Source organism: Mesoplodon bidens (genome assembly GCF_964165515.1).
Source record: "Mesoplodon bidens genome assembly, chromosome: 5".
NCBI classification, from domain to species: domain Eukaryota; kingdom Metazoa; phylum Chordata; class Mammalia; order Artiodactyla; family Ziphiidae; genus Mesoplodon; species Mesoplodon bidens.
This window is the reverse complement of record NC_138161.1, coordinates 3,672,034-3,693,488: the sequence shown is the minus strand read 5'-3', so window position 1 is coordinate 3,693,488 and position 21,455 is coordinate 3,672,034. Positions and strand designations below refer to the sequence as shown.

The following is a 21,455-nucleotide window of genomic DNA, read 5'->3' as shown; positions in this document are numbered from 1 at the left end:
CTTCGCAACGGGAGAGGCCACAACAGTGAGAGGCCCACGTGCCGCAAAAAAAAAAAAAAAAAAAAAAAAAAGACACCAGTCGTATTGGATGAGGGGCCAGCCTACGTGGTGTGACCAATCTTAACTCATTACGTCTGTTGCAGCCCTATTTCCAAATGAGGTCACATCCCCAGGTACTGGGGGTTAGAACATCAACATATGATTCTTGGGGGACACAATAGACCACGTGGAGAAGACCTGCCCGATTTCAGAGCACAAGGGAAGCAAGATGTCACCTGCAGGCACCCGTCGGGGGCAAAGTGGGCAGAGCCGGGGCTCATCCAAGTACTGAAGCCTCTTCCATGCCCCACGCCCCCCGCAAGAAGTATCAATACATTTTTGGAACTCACAGTGCTGTGATCCAAAGAGGAGCCTTCCCTGTGCCCCAGCCGCTTCTAGAGCCATATCTTCTCAGCAGTCAGTTTTCACAGCAGCCCAGGTAGGTGAGAGACGGGTAATTGTGACTCTTCAATCAAAAACAGAATGGCGTAAAGTCTCAAACAGTGCTGACACATTGCGAAAAAAGAAATGCAGCCTCCTGGGCTCAGGGCTACTCCACAGCAGCATCACCCACCTGGGACCCTGGCCCAGGAGCCTAGCAGCCCTTTGTGCCCCGTACAAGCAGCCCTGCCCTTTTCTTTATGGAGAAGTTAACTCAGATGAAGGATAAGCTGCTTGCACTGCCCCTCACCTCTGTTGGCGGCTGGGTTCCATCTTAATCGTGCAAGGGGGCCGTGCAGTCATTCAGCGTCCTGGGACCAGGCTCGTTACCTGGGGGGGAAGTCACACAGCTGAGCAGCTCTCTCTGAGGATGTCCACCCGGCCGGGCGGTGATCCTGCCTCTCGGGGGCGGAGAGGGGAGCAAAGGCAGCAGCCGGGCTGAGCTCAGGTCCGCACCCGCTCGGGTGGCCAGTGAGCCCGAAGCGATGAGCACCTTCACCCCCTACAGGCACACCCCAGCGTGGCCTGGAGCCGGGGGTCTGCGTGGACCAGAGCCGCCTTTCGCTAGGGAATAGCGATGGCAGTTGGGTCGGATGAGGCGCAGGCCCACAGACACCCTCGGAACAGGCCGCACTCCCCTGAGACACAGGCCTTGGGTTTCTCTTGGCTTTTTCCCCAAGAGGAAACAGGGAGGATTGCCTGCCCGCATTCAGGGCAGGGCCCGGCCCCGCCGAGCACGTGGGGGCTGCAGGAACACGGGGCGGCATCTGAGGGCTCTGGGGTCTGTCCTCTCCGCTTTCATCCCAAACAAATGGCCTCGACCACTGGACTGAGCCCCAGGATGGGGGGAGGCTGGGAGCGCAGAAAATGAAAGCCAAAACCAGCCCCAAACAGAAAGAAAAGAAAAGGCGCCATGCCAGCTGCTCTGTCAGCTGGAGGACGCTGGTTCCCGTGGCGGCGGGGCAAAGAGGGAGCAGGCAGGGCTGCCTGGCCGAGGCGGGACCTCCCAACGCTGGGATTTTCAAGGAAGCAGTGGATTCCAGCAGTCAAATCATCTTCGGTGGTGGAAGCTTACGCAGCCCTCCTGGGAAAGGCGCGGGACTGACCTGCACGGCACGTGTGTGGATGTTTGTACAAAAGAGGTTAAAAGCAGAAAAGAAATAATGACGATGCTACCTGTGCTCTTAAGTCACACAGACCAGGTTCTCACGGCTCAGACATCTGTGTGTACATGGGAGTTCTCGTTGACAAGGGCGACCACGGGAAGCGTTTGGTTGGCGCGTTTTCTTGGTTCATTTGGTTACCCATTTGCTAAATCTGTCTTAAAATCCCACTCCATACACGAAGCTGTCTTAAGCAGCTCGGATGATTTTCGCTAGCATCGGGTGGAGGGAAGGAATAGCAGCACGCCAAGAAAGTAATACTGAGGCTCTTTTTCCATAAAGGAAGCAGGCGTATTACTCTGAGTTTGCAAGTGGCATAGGCACCTTGTCAAACCTCCAGACTATACTGATGAGGGGGGCAAGTCAGTAAAAATAACAGCAACCTCGCTGCTCCCAGTCAAAACCCAGTCCTGAGCTTCCCAGATGTTCTACGCACAGATAGCCAGTTGTGAAAAACAGCTACGAAATACTGTTGTAATTTTTTTCATTTACAACATTGTAAACAGTCAGTAGAAGAAAGTGCAGCCTCAGACATTTTTCCAGAAGGCCGCGGTCCAGCACTCCTTTTCACCCACCCACTGAGTTCTTTTCTCCTCATTCCGTGGTCGATTGTCTTGCAGTACCTTTCAGGACATACTGTAGGCAACGTTTCTTTTTCCCTTTTCACCCAAAATTCCCTCGCTTCACATAATACTCATAATTAAAGATGACATAATAGCCCTCCCTGTTGAAGTACCATAATGGTTTAAATTATTTCCCACTGGGGGACATTCCGGTGGGTTCTAGTTTGGTTTTGTGTTTTTGCAGCAACAGATGACACTGTGATGAATACCTTCAAGCTGTTTGTTGACGGCTAATTCTTTCCTTATGATAACTTCTCCAGAGGAGCCTTGCAGCTTAAAGGATGTGAATTTCTTTACGGCTCTTACAATACAGTATAAATTGCTCTCCTGGAAGATGGAAGTTTATTTCCAAAATGCATGCGCTTCTGTGCTGGCCCCATCCCCAGCCTGGGAATCTCACGCAAGGCAGGAGCAGGGCGAGGACTGGGGTGTTAGACTCTCCCGCCACCCCCGCTGTGCTCCCTATTCGAGGTGGGGGGACTTCAAGTTCCTTCCAGAGGAGCTAAGGTGCCCATGTGGGCTGGGAGCCCAGGTGCTGCCGGCTCTCCTGGAGCAGCCCCGACCTGCAGTCCCTGGCTGTGACCCCCTCGGGCCAGCACACTCGCCCCTGATGTCGGAAGGGGGCTTCCCTCCAAAACCACCAGGCTCCTTTTGTTCTGTTCTTTTGTTTTGTTTTGCTTTTGTTGCCGCAACCCGAGGCATGTGGGATCTTAGTTCCCCGACCAGGGATAGAACCCGGGCCCCCTGCATCGGAAGCGCAAGTCTTAACCACTGGACCGCCAGGGAAGTCCCTGTTCTGTTCTTGATGCCTTGATGTTAAGGAATGCAAAGCAGAGTCAGAGATCAAACTCGCCTCTCGGCGTGTGTGTAAGGGGAACAGTTGGGGACATCCAGAAAGTCTATCACAGGAGGCGGGATTGATGACCTTACGAGGTCCATCACGACCGAGGTCCCGAGGAGGTCTCGCTTTTTGATGAGCTCGAGCTCTTTGAAGCAGCAGCAGTGCATTTGTGACATGGTAGTGGGAAAAGCAAGTTGCCAGAGAGCAAGCCTGGTACAATTCCATCCTTACTTAAAAGGACCAGGGGCTGTCCGTGTGTGTCCATACCTAGGAACGTTCTGGAAAGGTACCCCAAACTTAACAGAAGGCATTGCCAGGTGTGAGATTTAGAGGAAAGAAGTGGGTGAAAGGGGACTTAACTTTTTTTTACTTTGCTTCTGTGTTTTTTGAATTTTTTAGAAGAAACGTATTTTGCTCGCATCATTTAAAAGAGATTTGCCGGAGCTTCTCTAAAATGAAGATGCCATGTTTGCTGAGAGCTCAGTATTATCTCAGGAGGTCCAGGCAGGGTCTTCGGGGTTTAGCAATGAGGCGTCACTGGCTTTATGACTTATTCTTCTGTAACAAATAAGACCAAAGGGGTTTGTGGGATGCGGATTGGGTTGGGTTTGGCATTTTTCGGTATTTCTCCCGTGAGGTCCCCGCAATCCACTGCCCAAGTGACACCAAGACCAAGGTGGCAGCGCCGGAAACAATCTTTGCTTTTCCCTTCAGGACCAGCTGTCCCTGTAAGTACAGTTTTTTGGATAACAGCAAGAAGTTGACATCTCGACGCGATGTCCCCGCTTATCCCAAGGTAAGGTGACATCCTGTCCCTGAAGAAACCACAGTCAGCGTCCACAGCCTCCCACCCTCGGCCCCCCTGGCCTCCCAACCCGGCCCCTGCCATCTGCACAGCTGCAAAACCAGCTCCCTCCCGGGCCCTGGGCTGTGGAACGCTCCCGTTTTTCTTAGACAGGATATATTTTCTCTTTGACGTTTGTTTAGCCACAGTGGTCCCAGACCAAGCTCCAAGAGATCGGAGCTCCCCCCCGGTGTCCAGCCAGCGCCCATCGCCGGCTCAGTGAACAAACGGTTCTTACGTGCAAGTGTTACTTGAAAGAACTTTCATTTTTAACTAAATTACTTAAAATCTGCTTCGCTGCATCTCCTGTCCCTGAACAACATGTAGTTGTTGTGAGAAGTTTTGCTTTTTGGTCACAAAGGATTTCTCCATTACAAGAGAACCTCAGCCCTTGTTAGAGCAGCAGTGCCCTGGGAACGGGGGGTAGGGTTCTTCAGACAGCTGCAAAAGAGGGGTCCGGTGATGGTGGTCCCCCATCTCACAACGCCTGCAGCTGGTGACTGAGCAGGATCCTGGCCCAGCTGTTCTTTGCATGCTCTCCCACTAAGATTTGGGCTTCGCAGTGGCCGGGATCCTGCAGACAGGGCGCCTGGCCGTGCCCAAGGCCACCCCCCGACTTCCCACAGCAGCAAAGAACCTCCCAGAGCCTCCCTGCCAGGGGCTTCCCCAGCTCGGATACGAAAGACAAGCTAAATACTGTCCAAGGTTTTCACACGGACACGAGTGCCCTACCCCACAGGAGTACGTGACCCACACCCCAGGATCTACCCCAGGGAGTCACGAGGCCCAGCTTAGGCCCAGAACAAAAGGTGCCAGTCCTCCACAGTGGTTCCTTTTAAAAAACAAACGGAAGGACCTAGGAGACGACTATATCTAATTCCAAAACACTGTGACTGTCTTAGGTCTAAAACCTTCTGTTTCCTCTGACAATGTAACCTGAACTCCGGTCTTCCGTAGAACCAGCGCCTGCCCCCAGCAAGCTGGGCTGTTGTAGCCCACGGCTAAACCAGTGACAGCGTCCGAAAGCAAACCTCAAAGTAGCTTCTTAGATTATTTGAATTTATGCCAAGTAAAAATTATTTCCCTTGATTTCACTTTATTGCATTTTTTAAAGTCAGGTTTCTCGGGATGTCGTTAGCATGCAGTAAAGGTCACCTTCTGCAGGGCAGAGCGCTGTCAAGTGGGACAGGCTTACGTGGTCACGTACCCTCCACCACGGTCAAGGGGTGAACGTTCTGTCTCCCCCAAGCGCCCCCTCGCCCCCTGTGCGGTCATTCCTGGCGCCCGACCACCACTGGTGGGTTGTCCGTCCCCGTAGTTTTGACCCCTCCAGAATTCTCGTGGGTGTAGCCTTTGAGAAGGTACCCAGGTGTCCTGAGAGGGGGGCGAGAGGAGAGTGGAGAAGGCACAGCCAGCCGTCGTCTCCACCCAGAGGCCCCCGTGCGTGCTCACAGTGCTCTCCTGTCCCCGCCAGTACCTGCTGTCCCCCGAGACCGTAGACGCCCTGCGGAAGCCCACCTTCGACGTCTGGCTCTGGGAACCCAACGAGGTGAGTGCAGGAGCCGCCCGGGACCGGGACCGGGACCGGCCTCCGGGGACCAGACGGGAGCGGCCCCATCGCTCTTCTCCTCGGCTTCTCCTCCGTCTTGTTTGTCTTTCAACTTGATTCTCCAGGTTGGCAGCCAAACTGCCCCTTGGTGGGCTCGGGAAGGGGCGTCAGAGCCAAGGAGCAGGTGAACGGCGGGGCCTCGAACCCGGGCTCTGGCTGCTCGTGCACCGCCTCCGCCCAGCAGCCCCCCGGGCTGCGTCCTGATCCCCGGGCCTGCACTCCGCAGGCCTCCCGGGCTTGGGGAGTATTTCAGGAAGGAGCTTCCCCTGGACATGCTGCTGAGAGTAGGCGACCCGGGCCGCTGTGAGACCTCGGAGACCCAGAGCGACTTCTTGCAGCAACAACACACTTCTTTAAAATTCCTCTTTTGCTGAGAAAACACAAACATGGGGATCGTTTTGTTGTTGTTTAGTCTATAATATCAGTTATACCTTCCTCTCTGTGAACCCGGAGAAAACAAGAAGTCCCTCCACGTGGACATGAGGCCACCAGAATCCACAGACTCTTGCCTGCTTTTTGGTAACACAGAAGCCCAGAAAGGCTGCCCGGAGGGGCTCACCCACTTGGACGAGATCAACAGAGCGACTTCCCTGCGCTCCAGGAAAGGAACGGTGTGCGCTGAGCGTTCACCATCCAGGTTGTCCCCGCCTGGGCCTGGAATCTCCTGTGTGAACTGCCTTCCCTGGCTGGACTCCCAGGATGAGAAAAGCCCCAGCAAGAGAGGCCAGGAAAGTGCAGATCCCGCCTCCACCCCGCCTGGTCCACCGTAAGAAGAGCCGCGTGCTGGCTGGCGCCTGAGAAAAGGAACTAGGTGACACGTGTGCTCCAAACCGTCCAACCAGTCAGCACGCAGGGCTGGAGCTGCAAGTTCAGGGGTGGGGGAGGCATTCTAAGTGTGCAGCTGTCAACTGCCAGACCGATGCATGATCAGAAATGGACGTGGTGGAGGGGGACCATGGCAGGAGAAGAGTCAGATCTTCCAGGAGAAGCATTAGGACCTCTTGTCCCAAAAGCTCCCGCTGAACAGGGGACCCAGCTGGCCTGGACGCACAGGAGCTCAGAACACGCAGCCCTGCTTCCAGCAGGTGGACGAGTGCCACTACCGAGCACATCTCACTCTCCCCAAAGTTGTTTTGACCTCAGCAGCCCCCAGGGAGGAAGAGCAAAGCTGGGGCCCTGATGGCGGAACCCCCGCCATTCCTGTCTCCTTGGAGCACCGGCTGCTTGTGGCCAGAGAGGGAACGCCACCCTCCCTTTCAGAGGTGGAAGGGTCCACGCATCCGGGATGCGTAGGCGGTCCTCCCACACTCGGGATGTATGTGCAGCCGCCCTCAGGGCGGGGATGAAAGGAGGGACCAGCCCCCTGCCAGTGGGCTCGGCCCGTGTGGCCGTCTGCCGGCCCAGGCCCTCGCCAGCACACCTCCGTGACCCCGGGCAGCCTGGGAGGGGTCCCAGTGCTTCCGAAAAGCACCTAGCTGCCCACAGTGGCAAACCAGAGATGCTCAAAGACAGGAGCCCTGGCCTCTGGGGATGCCAGGAACTTTGGAGTGTGGACGGCAAATGTGAACAGCTACAGGGACACACCTGAAAGCTTCAACAGTCCGCCTGGCCCCCAAAACTGCATCTGGCCACCCAAGCAGCAGCTCGCACCCCAAGAACATCAGGGCTCCCGGGTGGTGGTGGTTCACCTCTCTCCCTTCAAGGGGGGTGACGCACCCTGCGTCACCCAGGGGCCCAGCATTCTCCGATCGCAAACCAGGCGGGGGGGTGACTTCCCGCTGCTCCCCTCTCGCGGGCTGACCTCTGAGTGCTCCCCCCGACGCCGCGTCTGCCGAGCGCGGGCTCGAAGGCTGCGGGGCCTCTCGGTCACCTCGTGCGTCCTCCACACACAGCATCATCCAGCTGCCCAGCCCAGGGCCCGCCGCAGTGTCAGCGCGCGAGCAGATGCACAGACGCGTCACTCCTGCTCCGAAGCTGCCACATAAGTGGCACCAGATGGTTTTGTCTGCCGATCACCTCCGCCTCTTGACTCTGATTTCACAGCAAATATTTCAGCTCCGGGGGGTTGCCCGCAGCTGCGAATAGGCTGGTGGGACGGGGAGCGGGGCTGTTGGATCCACAGCCCCTCTGGACGGCAAAACCCTGGCTGGGCGCTCGTGCTGCTGGCAAAGCTGGGGTGATCCGGGCAGCAGCCGGCCAGCAGCCTGGACTCCAGCCCTCCCGCTCTCACCCGGGACCCTGCAGTCCCAGCGCTCTACCAGGGGCTCCTTCAAGGCCCCCGTTTCCAAACTCTGGCACCCGGTCTGCATGTGTGCCGTGCCCTCGAGAAAGAGCCATGTGTGGTGGCCATCAAGGACTTTCCATCTGGGACATCATCCCAGTTCTGGGATGGGCTGGGGGTGGCTTCCAGTTTCCCCGGCAGACTCTCTGTGCGGCTGGAGAAGCCACCCGGCCTGCCCTGAGCGCGTCTCCTGGCCGCTCTGACTCCTGACCGTCCTTCTGCTCCTGTGCCCGCAGATGCTGAGCTGCTTAGAGCACATGTACCACGACCTCGGCCTAGTCAGGGAGTTTGGCATCAACCCCATCACCCTCAAGAGGTGGCTGGTGAGTGTCAGGCCCCCCGTCCCCCCAACACAGTTTCATGGGAATGGACTGTGGGCGCCTTCCTGATGGCCCTGGGCTTCCTGCAGACGGAAGCCACGCTTCTATGAGAGCCCTGCGGGGACGGTCAGCCAGTCTCTGCCTGTCCCCCTCCCCCAAAACACTCTCTGCCCTTAGGTCCCTGCTCTGGTGAGCGAGAAAATAGTAAGAACCGGGGAGGGTCAGGTGAAGCAGGGTGTTCTAAGCAGCACGTGCATGTGAGTGTACGTTTGTATTTGTGTGTGTGTGCGTGTGATTGTGTGTGAGTGCCGGTGCCTGCATGCTTGTGGGGCGTGTGCATGTACGTGTGCATGTGAACGTGTGTAACCGTATGCACGTGACTGCGTTTGTGTGATTGCCAGGGTGTGTGTGTGAGAGAGTGTGTATTTAGCAGCAGATCTTTCTTTTTTTTAAATTAATTTATTTTATTTATTACTATTATTTTTTGGCTGCATTGGGTCTTCGTTGCTGCGCGCGGACTTTCTCTAGTTGTGGCGAGCGGGGGCTACTCTTCATTGCGGTGCGTGGGCTTCTCATTGCGGTGGCTTCTGTTGTTGCAGAGCACGGGCTCTAGGCACATGGGCTCAGTAGTTGTGGCTCGTGGGCTCAGTAGTTGTGGCTCACGGGCTCTAGAGCGCAGGCTCAGTAGTTGTGGCGCACGGGTTTAGTTGCTCCGCGGCATGTGGGATCTTCCCAGACCAGGACTCGAACCCATGTCCCCTGCATCGGCAGGCAGATTCTTAACCACTGTGCCACCAGGGAAGCCCCAGATCTTTCTTTTTAATAAAATACTGCTCACAACCAGATGTTAAAAGCCTGTGGAAGGTTTGATGGTGGCTGGGGACCCAGCGCCCCGCATGTAGACCCCCAGCTCTCCCCCCAAGCTTCACGCCCCAGCGTGGCTCCCCTGGGGACCCCTTCCCCGGAGTGGGATCGTGGGGGCCATGCCGTGGCCCCTGGACATCCTCAGGCCCCTGGGCCCCCTGGTGCTCACCTTCGGGAAACGGGAGGGCAGTTGGATGAGGACTAGGCGGGGAGCAGGCAGTTGGCACTGGGATGAAGGTGCCAGGAGCTGGGGGGAGGGGTGGGCACCTGGCCACAGGGCGGATCCTCTCGTCTCCGCAGCTCTGCGTGCACGACAACTACCGTAACAACCCTTTCCACAACTTCCGTCACTGCTTCTGTGTCACCCAGATGATGTACAGCATGACCTGGCTCTGCAGGCTGCAGGTGGGTCTGGGGGAGCCCCCTGCCCAGCTTCGTCAGTGAGCAAATGGGCGCCCACCCCCCCCCGCCCCGGGAGAGGCAGGTCCTACCCCACCAGGCCAGCAGCTGGAGGGGCTTCATCCGCCTGTATCACCCGCTTCCCACCCCACTCCAGCCCCCTCCTCACCCCATCCCACTCTCTCTCTAATCCAGGAGAAGTTTTCCCAAATGGATATCTTGATCTTAATGACAGCGGCCATCTGCCATGATCTGGATCATCCAGGCTACAACAACACGTACGTACGCGGTCTTTTTCTCTGTCTCTTTTTCCCTTGTAAAGGGGCCTCTGGGTATCAGAGGTGAACTTTTCAGCTCAACCCTCTGCCAGTTCCAAGCTGGAGATGTCGGCCAAGGCCTCCTAAGCCCCCACCTCTTAGGACATGGCTCGCCGCTTGGGCCTTTGTCCGGGGCCTGGGCCTCCCGGGGCAGGACCCTTGGAGGTTACCAAACCCAGAGGGGCTGCCATAGCCCTCTGCGTCTGCACCGGCAGAGCCCCGACGGCAGCAGGACCTCCCTCCCCCGAAGCAGGCAGGGACGCCCGCACACACGTGGACAGGGAGGGGCAGCCCCCGCCCTGGTCTCTGGATCTCACTCCCCCGTGGGCAGCCTCCCCAGCCCGTTTCCAACAGGAGCAAGGCAGAGGCAGGGACTGTGACAGCAAGAGCAGGGTTGTGGACGAGCGGGAGTGGGGAGGGTCCAGGGAAGGCGTGCAGCCAGGAGGACGGGCCAGGCTTTGCTGGAACGTCGGTCCACTCCCGCCTCTGGGGCAAAGGCTCCCGAGTGCCACCCCACGCACCTGCCAGAGTCCAGGCCGGGTGGCGCTGGTTTGTGTTCCTAGTGGCACATTGGTGGTTCTATCGAATTTGTGTATTTGCGTATCTAGTATCACTGGGTGGGTGATGATACCAGGTCTGCCCGAGAAGTGTGCCGTCGTTTGTCAGGACCAGAGCGGATTCCAAGGTGTGGACATTTGTGCCCCTCAGAGGAGGCGTCCCCGTGGGCATCCATCCCCTCAATTCACACTCGGATGACGTGCCCGCGCTCAGGCCAGCCAAGGGCCGTGCCCACAGCAGCTGACGTGAAAATGCACCCTGGTCCTCCTCCACATACTGAAAATGTCTGCAGGGTGTCTCACCATTTTGAGGGCACGTGATGGGGAGGCGCTGAGGCTTCTTGGTGACCTCCACTGGTAGGACTACAGCAACGTGGAGGTATCCAGCTGGAGGGGCAGCGGAGACCCAGGAGAGCCAGGAGAAGGGGGCTCCTGGCATGAGCAGAGTGTGGTCCCCTCCATCCCTTCCAGCCTCCATACACCTCCCCACCCCCCGCCAGCGCTGCTGCCCTGACTCAAAGGTGCCTCTGAGTGCGAGTGCCCGAGGGCCCTTCTGCTCTCTCCTCCAACCCCAGGTACCAGATCAACGCCCGCACGGAGCTGGCCATCCGCTACAATGACATCTCGCCCCTGGAGAACCACCACTGTGCTGTGGCCTTCCAGATCCTCAGCCAGCCCGAGTGCAACATCTTCTCCAGCGTGCCGGCGGAGGGCTTCAAGCAGATCAGACAGGTGTGCGGGGTGAGGGCATGCCCACCGCAGAGTGGGAGGTACCGGGGGGACAGTGAGCCCGACCAGAGAGTAGGAGCCCTCTCTCCCCGTGCCTGAGGCTCCCGAGATCTCCCAGTCCCCCACCGGGGATCCTGGGGGACCGGCCCTCCTCCCCAACCTCCTCCAAGGCCAAGTGGCGCCCCGGGAAGAGGTGTGTGTTTGGCACGTATGCACGGTGTTCCGTGGACCTGCAGATCACGGCCACCATTTAATTGAACCCTTTGAGATTGGTCCTTTCTCATCTCACAGCCCAGGAAAGTGAGGCTGACACAGGCAGTCACTCGCTCAAGGGAGCAGGCCCTGGACAGACACATCTGTGGCATCCAGCCCAGCAGAACCCTGACCACTGTCCCCTAGGCCCTGCTCTTGTCCCCTGCAGCCCCACCACCCACTTCAGAAGAGACATTTCTGCTGCTTGGGGCACTTTGGGAAGAGGATGAGGGAGACCAGCTGTCTGGGGTCAGATGCTTCCAACTCACCAAGAGTGATGCCCCTACACACACAGGAGTTCCCACTGCACGCAGCCCTGTGCCCCATCCTCTGGCGTGTTCGGGGGAGGGGCGATGTCAGAGAGATCTTGGAGGAGTGAGGTGGGTTGAATGATAGCCAGCCCCCAACCAAAAAAAAAACAAAAAAAAGGTATGTCCTCTTCCTGACTCCCCAGGACCTGTGAACGAGTCTTTACAGACATAATTAAATTAGGAGCTTTAGATAAGGTTACCCCGGATTATCCATGTGGATGTGAAATCCAATGACAAGTGTCCTCGTAAGAGACACACAGAGGAGAGATACAGAGAGGCCGTGTGACAACAGGGGCAGAGACAGGAGTGATGTGGACACAAGCCAAGGAGCGTTGGGGCCACCAGAAACAGGAAGAGGTAGGGAATGGACCATCCCCGGAGCCTTCAGAGGGGACACCTTGGTTTCAAGACTTGCGGCCTCCAGAACTGTGAGAGGATGCCTTCCTGCTGTTCTGTCCCCCAGCATGTGGCACTCAGCACGGCAGCCCTGGGACTCGAATGGGAGCCGTGTCCACAGCGTAGGAGGAGCCACACGCTGTGTCTGTTCGGTGTCTCGGTGGCCTTGCTCCAAGATGCACTAGAGCCCAGGGCCGGGACACACTCCCCTCCCTCCAGGAGAACTGGTAGCTTCACCTTATCAGACAACAGCAGCCTCATTCCCCATCCTTCCAGCTTCCAGGAAGTCAGAGCTCAATCAGGGCTTAATTACCACCCTTGTTGAATCACCGATTCCTGGTACGGTTATCTCCCCTTTATCTGCTGGCTTTCTGGCCTCCCTTCCACGTTTATGGAGCCACCCAGCAGGCACATGCTACACGTTGTTCCACTAGCTGTAGTGAGTCTTTCTGTGAAGCAGGTAAAGGGGCAAATCCTGAAGAAAGGACCCTGCCTTTGTGCTGCCCCTGATGGCTGCCGGGTGAGGAACGCTGCCAGGTTCTCGGCCCAGAGAATTCAAGCAGCTGAGCCCCTTTGTGCGTGGAGTCGTCAGAGCAGCACCCCGCTCCTGCTGGAGGAGCCGCACCCCAGTGGACGGGGCCCTCCTCATGCCGCCCGCCACGGGGACACAGGGTGATCTTGCCCCAAACACCTTACTGACATTAACACTTTCTAAGGGTAAAATCCGTTGTCCCAATTTTTAATAATATTTCGTCCTTGAATATTTTGAGGGATAACTCATCATAGGAATAGATCCTTCACTAATAATACAATTAAATCTTTACTGAGAAATGGCACAATTCAAAAGGCCAGTGATGCCCCCCCCATTTTTTATCTGTCTCGTCTGATTTGAGTTCTGTATTTGATGTTTGTGGTGGTGTTTTCTTGGAAAAGTAGAACACCATACTCAGCACAGAGGTGTGTTCTGTAAATGTTTGTAGGATGGATGGATGGATGACTGAATAGATGGATGGATGGATGGACAAGTGGGTGGGTGGATGGATGGATGGATGAGTGGACAAGTGAATGGTTGGATGGATGGATGGATGGATGGACGGACGGACGGGTGGGTGGATGGATGGACGGACGGACGGACGGACGGACGGGTGGGTGGATGGATGGATGGATGGATGGGTGAGTGGACAAGTGGATGGATGGGTAGACAGATAAATTGATGGGTGGATGAGTGGGTTGATGGATGATCATGGTTTCAAATTATGTTATTTCTACTAAACCAATACTGGGTTAACAAGGTCAAAATATTTGTATTAAAAAACTTATTTGGGGACTTCCCTAGCGGTCCAGTGGTTAAGACTCTGCGCTTCCAATGCAGGGGGTGCGGGTTCGATCCCTGGTCGGGGAACTAAGATCCCGCATTCCACATGGCGCGGCCAAAAAGAACAAAACAAAACAACCTTTATTTCATCCTTACCTACAAATTCGTTAATAGAAGAATGCTGTTATATGATCAGACTTTGATCACTCCCAAGCAAGATGAGCACATATAATCCCATACAGATTAGATAACAGGAAAAAAAAATACTCTTGGAAAATAGGTCACTGACCTCCAACAACAAGCTCTGGGAGGAACAAACCATATATCTAAATTACTAAATCAGCGGGAAGCATTTGTCCTTGGCTGAAAGCGTCTGGACTTCGCAAGGAGACACGTGCTGAGCCTGCCCTCTGCAGGTGAATGGTCTTGGCGGGCCCGATGCGCTGCCTTCTCCAGGGACACAGCCTGTGTCCGGCAGCCCTGGGCTCACCCCTCAGCCTTCCACTCGCCAGCTGAGGCCTGGGCAGGCTCCCCAGCCTCTCCGGCTCTCAGTTTCTTTATAAAAATGAGGACAGTGGTTCTTAGACACGCCCGTGGCGTTGGCATGAGGCCTAGATGAAGTGGTATGAGCAGTGGGCTCCGCATACAGCAGGCGCTCACTGAGGAATTGTTGGGATCGTGCCCCGCGTTCACACTTCGCCTTCACTTCTCAGGGGATGATCACACTGATCTTGGCCACTGACATGGCGAGGCACGCGGAAATTATGGATTCTTTCAAGGAAAAAATGGAGAATTTTGACTACAGCAACGACGAGCACATGACCCTGGTGAGCGGCTTGTCTTCCCTCTCTGGGGGGCCGGTGAGTGAGCGCCACCCTCCAGCTCAGACTGGAAACCAAAACACCAAAGGAAAACGTGTCACCTCGCCTTGGAGCGAGGTGACGGTAAAGCCGGTTTTCCAAGTCACAGCACTTAACGGGGAAAGCGCCCCCGTCACCCCAACAGGACCCCCTCTCCTAGTTAAAGTCACCCCTTTTCCATTCCCCCATCTCATTCCGATTTGAAGGTTATAAGTAGGTGAAGGTAAGCCAGCATACAGAGGCCCGGCCAACGCAGGGGAGTGCCAGGCTTGGGAGCAGAGGGCAGAGGGCAGAAGCCAGGGCCGCCTTGACAGTTGTGTGACTGCTCCCCCCGTGCTGGGGGTGGTAGAGGTGGAGTCCTGCCCTGGATGCCCCTTGGACCAGCCGGCAGGACTGTGGTTCCCACCGCTGCATCCCTCCCCGGTGTTCAGGCGGTGGGCGCCGAGGCCGGTGGGCGCCGAGGCCGGTGGGCACCCTCCCTGCTGTTACGTGAGGATCTCCTTCACGCAGTGTCTCTAACACACCTCCTCAGTGCTCCGGGGTCCCAGCACTCTCCACTCGCTGGGTTTTTTTTCGTTATCTATTAAACCTCTGCCTCCAGACAATACCGTCTGTCTACATTTTTTGCATATTCTCAACATCAAGAAGATACTTCTGAGCTTTGCAGTGTATAGTTTGTATGACAAAACGTCCGTGTGTTAAAGGGGCTTTCCTACTACTCAGGCCCCTCCAGGAAAGGTTCTGACCCTCGGGGGTGCGGGGATGCCCCGTTTTCCCCCTGCAGCGGGCAGTATGCCCTTGCGGGGGCAGGGGGCAACAATGCTGGCTTCCCCTCCGCCAGCATCACCCGCCCTCCTTCCCCGCCGGCCGGTGATGGTGAGTCCAGACGCACAGCGCTGTGAGATGTGTCCCGTGTTGCACAGCTGATTCCAGATCTCTTCTTTCAGCTGAAGATGATCCTGATAAAATGCTGTGACATCTCTAACGAGGTCCGTCCGATGGAGGTGGCGGAACCCTGGGTGGACTGTTTATTAGAGGAGTATTTCATGCAGGTAGGAGCATCACACAGCGTCATGCAGCATCACTCAGCGTCACGCAGCATCACGCCTCCTGGGCTCGATAGCCCCTTAACTGGGTTCCTTTTGGAAGCGTGACGGATGGGCCAAGGTGGCCTCCAGCATCACCGCCTCCAGAAGCCTTCCCAGCAGGCGCACGTGTAATTTGAGACACGAAAGACAGGGACCAACAGGAAAAGCTAATGTCAAACTGTTACCACATTAGTGCCCCTGTTACCACTAGTTAAACCCCCTCCCTGGGCTCCCCCCCCCCGCACAACCCTGCAGGCCCAGCGGGCACCTAGTTCGCACTTACGGCGTCCCCATCTTCCCACGTGGTCACTAATGTGCATGATGCGGGTGGTTCCGTTGGGGTATTAGCTGTTTCTCTCTTCTTCTCACACAATGATCCTGGAAGCTCCCAGATTCCACGGGTGTTTCTTTCTTTAACGTTGTGTTCTCTGCCTTCCCCGCAGAGCGACCGCGAGAAGTCAGAGGGCCTTCCCGTGGCCCCTTTCATGGACCGGGACAAAGTGACCAAGGCCACGGCCCAAACTGGGTTCATCAACTTTGTCCTGATCCCGATGTTCGAAACGGTGACCAAGGTGAGTGACCATCACCACGAGCTGGTGACCCAGCCATGATAAATACATGTGTGCACACACATGTGCACGTACACTCACATGCTCACACGACACACACATGTGCACTGGCCGCCTGCCCGACGCCCACCTGAAGCCCCGCATCCATCTTAACACCCGCGTGTTCAAAACAGACTCCCGCCTCCTGGCCTCCTGCCCCGCCCCCCCCGGGCAGCGACCCAGCAGCAAAGCTGCCCCATCCTTGGCCACCCTCCTCCATGGTGTCTCTGGGGCCCCCCCAGGGCTCCGCTTCCCAGGGCACCCGCCAAGGCCCTGTCAGCCTTTCAACTCCGCCTACAGAAGCCCCTCTAACCTGCCCCCCACCCCACCCAGCACACAGCTGACACCAGGTTAATCCTCAGCAAGGAGACGGCCTCCGCCTCTCTCCCGAACCTTCCATGGCTCCACACTGCCCCCAGCACAGGGCACACAGCTCCCCCCCCCTCCCAGGCCCTCCTGGTCCTGCCTTTCTTCAAGCCTCCACCTCTGAGCCCACCCTCCTTGGCCTGGGTGCCCCATGCCCTGCTCAGCACCCTTCCAGAACTCCCTCAACACACCCCCCGTGGCTCCGTTCCTCCTAGAATTTGTCTCCCTGCCTGCAGCTTCCTTCCTCAGGCTGGGGGGGTCTTCCCCATGGGCACCGGGTACCAGTGCACAGCAGGGTGATGGTGGCTCCCACAGGTGGCAGGAGCAGGGCTGGGGAAGCACAGGAAGCATTAGGGGCGGAGGGCTGTGTGCACGGGGCTCCCTGGGGCTTGCCGGGGGTCTCGGAGTAGGAGGCGAGCCCCTCAGAGCTGAGTCTCAAAGGTGAAGATGCTCAGCAGGTGAACCCGGGGCGGTGGGAGCCACAGGGCCAGGCCTGAGCACGGAGTGGGCGGAGGGGTGCTGGGCCACGCGGCGGTGGGACGGGGGGAAACAGCCTCACCCTTCCCACCCCGGGGCTGCCAGGGCTCTAGTGGGCGAGGTTGGTGTTCGGAAGATGAGAGTCTGCAGGGTGGACAGTCGGGGGTTCCTTCAAGCAGAGGGCAGGGGGTGGCTTCTGCCAGGTCCGCAAGGACAGTGTGAGAGCGGGAAGCAGGGACCTGGAAGGGGTGGGTGGGCAGCGAGCAGGGGCTCTCCCTCCCCGAGGGCTCCCCGGACTCATTGACCAGACGGCTTCAAACCTTGGGCACCTTGGATTCCGCCGCAGCCAAGACCCAAGAGGGTCCAAAAGTGCCCCTTGGACAGAAGCACGTTTCCTGTGCGGCTTTTCTCCCGGGACGCGCGGGACCTGGCACGGTTTTGCTCCTGCGTTCTCTGCGAGGGTGACCAGCTGTTGAGAGAGCCCGTTTGTTCCCTCGCAGCTCTTCCCTGCAGTGGAGGAGCTCATGCTGCAGCCCCTGTGGGAATCCAGAGACCGCTACGAGGAGCTGAAGCAAATGGACGACGCCAGGAAGGAGGTGAGCCGGGCTGCTGCAGGCGCGGGGGCCGCGGGGCCTGCACGGCCTGGCCACGCGACCCAGGGGGCCCTCCAGATGGGAGCTCGTGCGTCCCACGGAGGAGAGGGGTCAGTCCTCGGGGAACTCACGGCATGGAACGCACAGAACCTCGGGCGGAGTCGGTGCCCCGTGGTCGTGATTGCCCATGGGAAATCCAGAGCATCACAGCGCCTCGGCTGCCTGCATCCCCTCAGAGCAGCGCCCTGGCCCCTTGCAGGTCCCTCACCTCCTCCTGGGGCTGACTTTGTGCAGAGGGAGGGCGGCGGAAGAGACGCTCCCCCTGGCCCGGGAAAAGCCACCACCACGACCCGGCCACAGGGCTGCCACGTGGCAGCATGGCACCTTGAGGAGGGTCTGGGTCTGGCTCTAGGCTGCGGTTGGGATTGGTCCTGTGTTTCAGGGAGGCCCAGTTCATAGGCTCAGAGCCGGGGTAGAGGTTTTCAGAAAAGCCCCAGAAGCTGGTCTGGCCAAGGCAGGACCCCAGTGTGTGCAGATCTGCTTCAGGTCCCCCTGCTGCTTGGGACCCCTGGGACCTCCCCCCGTGACGTCCAGCCACTTGGGTGTGGCCTCCCTTCCGTCCACCCTCCCACCCCCTCTCTCCGGGGCCCGTCCCTGCCACCTCGGGCTTGGTCCCCCCTCTGGCCTTGGCCGGTGTCCCCCCCACACCCCCCCAAGGGCCCCCTTCTGTGCCATTTGTCCCCACTGCGGGCAGGGCCCCACCCCGTCTTTGCAGCCAGGAACTCCCACTGCGCCCCGCTGAGCCTCAGTGCAGCTCTTGACCAACTTCGTGTACAATGCCGCACGCATTGTGTTGCTCGGTAAATGCTTATGGGTCGATGGGCAATCCAGGCTGGCAGCCGATTCCTCTACTTGGATTCTTCTCCCAAGAAGTCACAGACGGGGTTTCCATGGTGGCGCAGTGGTTGAGAGTCTGCCTGCCGATGCAGGGGATACGGGTTCGTGCCCCGGTCTGGGAAGATCCCACATGCCGTGGAGCGGCTGGGCCTGTGAGCCATGGCTGCTGAGCCTGCCCGTCCGGAGCCTGTGCTCCGCAACGGGAGAGGCCACAAGAGTGAGAGGCCCGTGTACCGCAAAAAAAAAAAAAAAAAAAAAAAGTCACAGACGGGTCCTGAAGCTCCAAGAACCTAAGAGCAAATGATGCAGAGAACAGATGGAAGAGGCGGTGTCCCCCTGCCGAGCCCCCTGACGGGAGGGCTAAAGGGGCCTGACTCCCCAGGGTCAACTGAGAGCCATCGCTGCGAAGGCCTCAGTCTCCAGGTCCCAGGCCAGCCGCCTAGAAGGGCCGCTAGGACCCTCCAGGGCCCCTTCCTGTTCCCAGAAAGAACAGACCCACAAAAGAGGCGAAAGGGCCTCGGACTTCGCACCCGCATCCACCAGTGCACTGGTGCCGCATCTGCGGCCAGCATGAGTGAGAGGACAGCGGCTGCGTGCAGTGAGGCCTCTGACCGCAGGGAAGGTGGCCCATGCAGAGCTGTTGTCCGGGAAGCTCCCCAAGGCTGTAGACCCCAGTCTCACGTCTTAGCATCTGCAGCCCCGGGAAGGTCTTGAGCAAACAAGCAGTCACTCACTGGCTCCCGGAGCCTGATTTCTGCCTTCCGTATACTCTGTCCTGGTTACAGCAGAGGCCTGAGAGTCTGACACCTGAGCGCACCACGTCAAGAGAGAAAGGCCGAGACGGGGGGAAAAGTGAAGGTAATGCTGTTCTGAATGATGTCTCAGTGCGTACGGTTGTTCAGACTGAAGTGGGGACGGCGTGGAAATCTGGGAAGGAAGGAGGGACGGAGGGCAGGAAGGGAGAGAATCTGAATGTATGAAGGTTTTTAAATGAAACGTTTCTTCCTTGCGTATAATCTTTACAATTAGGCTCAGAAAGAAGGAGCCATGCCTTAGAGAAAGATCAATGATTATCGTAGGTACTACTTACAAGGAAAATCACTTTTTAAAAGCTTTTCAAAAATCAAGTCTTTGCTTATGTCGCCACGAGCACTTCCTGCGCGCTTGCATTTAGTCCGGGTAGAAGGCAAGCCAGCCCATTCGGCCTCCGCGGGGTAAGGTCATGCCACACACGTGTATGAGGGTCACTTGGGAGACCCTCGCTTATAGAGCAGTCCGGGTACAGGGCATGAGAACTGGGTTGGTTTTATAGAGGAGAGGTGCCAGGCCCTGGCATCCAACAATCCTTATTCTGAGTCCGGGCTTTGCTAATTACAAGCGTCTCAACCTCTCTGAGCCGCAAAGCCCCAGTCTCTAAACTAGAGGCAATAATCCCATTCTTCTTACTTTAGTGATTAAACGAGCAGAGTGCTGGCACAGAACAAATGCTCATTGTTCGTGTGTGAGCCTGTGACATTTGTGGCATTGCCTGCACATTTCCGATCCCACAATCACAAACCAGCCGTCTTTTTCCTTTTCCAAGCAGATCATGCCTGAAGAAAGCAGAGTGCCGTGGGCTGCTGTTCTGGACCCGGCCGGCTGGGCTTTGCAGGATCATCCCTGCAGGGAGAAGTGGTCCTGAGCGTCTGTCACCATGAGATCATGTTTTCTAGAACCATTTTGTTCACTGACACAAAAAAAAGGACTTCACGATGCTGTACAGAATTTTTATTTTTAAACTGTCTTTTAAATAATATATTCTTATACAGAAATGGGTACTGTCCTTTTTCTTTGGTAGTGTTGTGTATCCCGGGCTGCTTTTGATAAACCACAGGAATCTCCCCCGCTTCCCAGGGGGAGACAAAGGACACTGTGCTTTCCTCGCCCGTGCGTCTCAGAGTGATGGCCTGGGTGACGTGCTGTGTGCCTCCGTGTAATTCAGCATTAAATGTCAGACCGGTGCCCGGAGCGCGGGGCTGTGCGTGTCCTGTTTGTGAGCTGCGAGGGGGATGTTGGGGGCTGTGTCCAGGGACGTGAGGCTAGAGGCAGCTCGGTCAGACTGCAGGCAGCATGAGCCCAAGAACTCCACGTGGGGTACCACCTACCACACGCTGGAGCCCCTTTCCAGCACGGGAGTTCCACGTTTAAGTGGGCAGACAGGCAAAGGAGCCGCGTTTACTCAGCACATTTCAGGGCCCCCGTTTCAGGGGATGAAGCTGTCCTTCTCTTCCTGCCTTTGTTTTAGGGGCAAGCGCTGGGGACGTCCTGGGTGGCCCTGCGCCCACAAGGGGAGACCCAGCCCCAGGCTAGTTCACAGTCGGGCTTCGCCAGGTTGCACACGCCCGAGCTCCCACCCAGAACCTGCTCCCCCTGTGCGTTTAGACTCCTCAGTGCTTCCTGGGGCTGTGAGCTCCATCTCTGTCCCCCCAAAAGCATCTGCTCTAAAAACTGACTTTAAAGGCCGTCAGCATAATCTGAGCTCTGTGGACATTTCATTTGCATGTTGGTTCAGTTTCCTCGGAGCATCTATTCCCTCTTGGTGAATTCCAGAATATTACCTCCCATCTTTGAATAATTCATTCTTGAGCTGTGAAATGTTCCATCTCTTCTTGAATTCACTTCAATATGGAGAGGGGGCTTGGGTTCCGCCTCTCTTCTTATTTTTGTTTTTCATTTTCATCCTGCTAAAGCCAGTATATACCGCAGCTTTGGCTAAAATACAACCCAAACTTAGTAGGTGTTTAGATATTGATGCCTTCAACCTACACGTCATCCTATACAGACACTTCATCACCCGCCCTCCCAGTCGGTGAGGGAGTGCACTGAATGGTGCCTTCTGGCTGCTGGGTTACGCTGAATGCCTACCTCACCAAACTCTACCCCTGATCAAACTTCATACAATGATTACTGAATTTAACACTCATGCACACACATGCACAAACACACATGCACATATACACAGTCATAGGTCCACACACATGTCCACACAGGCATATGCATACACATGTATCCACACATGCATACACACACGCTTACATATACATGCAACCACCCGTAGGCAATATACATGTCGACACATGCACACATACTTACACATGTGCAATCACACATATGCACAGGTGTCCGCACACAATGCTTCTGTGCACTGTACACATGATCGTAATACACATGCATACACATACATGAGCATGCAATGATACATAGGCACATGTGTACACACATAGTT

The 21,455-nt window shown here is 56.8% G+C and overlaps 1 protein-coding gene across 1 annotated transcript in view; it reads left to right on the top strand.

The window, feature by feature from the left end:
• Positions 1-20,008, top strand: part of PDE9A (phosphodiesterase 9A) — a gene marked incomplete at its 5' end in the record, with an annotated part of 90,928 nt that extends 70,920 nt beyond the window's left edge. The window contains 12 exons of the mRNA XM_081234809.1: positions 3,822-3,903; positions 5,426-5,500; positions 8,078-8,164; positions 9,326-9,430; positions 9,620-9,702; positions 10,874-11,030; positions 14,015-14,128; positions 15,109-15,213; positions 15,693-15,821; positions 17,201-17,296; positions 18,976-19,048; positions 19,776-20,008. Of these exons, the coding sequence (XP_081090935.1) occupies positions 3,822-3,903; positions 5,426-5,500; positions 8,078-8,164; positions 9,326-9,430; positions 9,620-9,702; positions 10,874-11,030; positions 14,015-14,128; positions 15,109-15,213; positions 15,693-15,821; positions 17,201-17,296; positions 18,976-19,048; positions 19,776-19,786 (1,117 nt within the window). The 3' untranslated portion in view covers positions 19,787-20,008. The remainder of the gene's footprint in view (positions 1-3,821; positions 3,904-5,425; positions 5,501-8,077; positions 8,165-9,325; positions 9,431-9,619; positions 9,703-10,873; positions 11,031-14,014; positions 14,129-15,108; positions 15,214-15,692; positions 15,822-17,200; positions 17,297-18,975; positions 19,049-19,775) is intronic.
• Between the last annotated feature and the right edge of the window lie 1,447 nt (positions 20,009-21,455).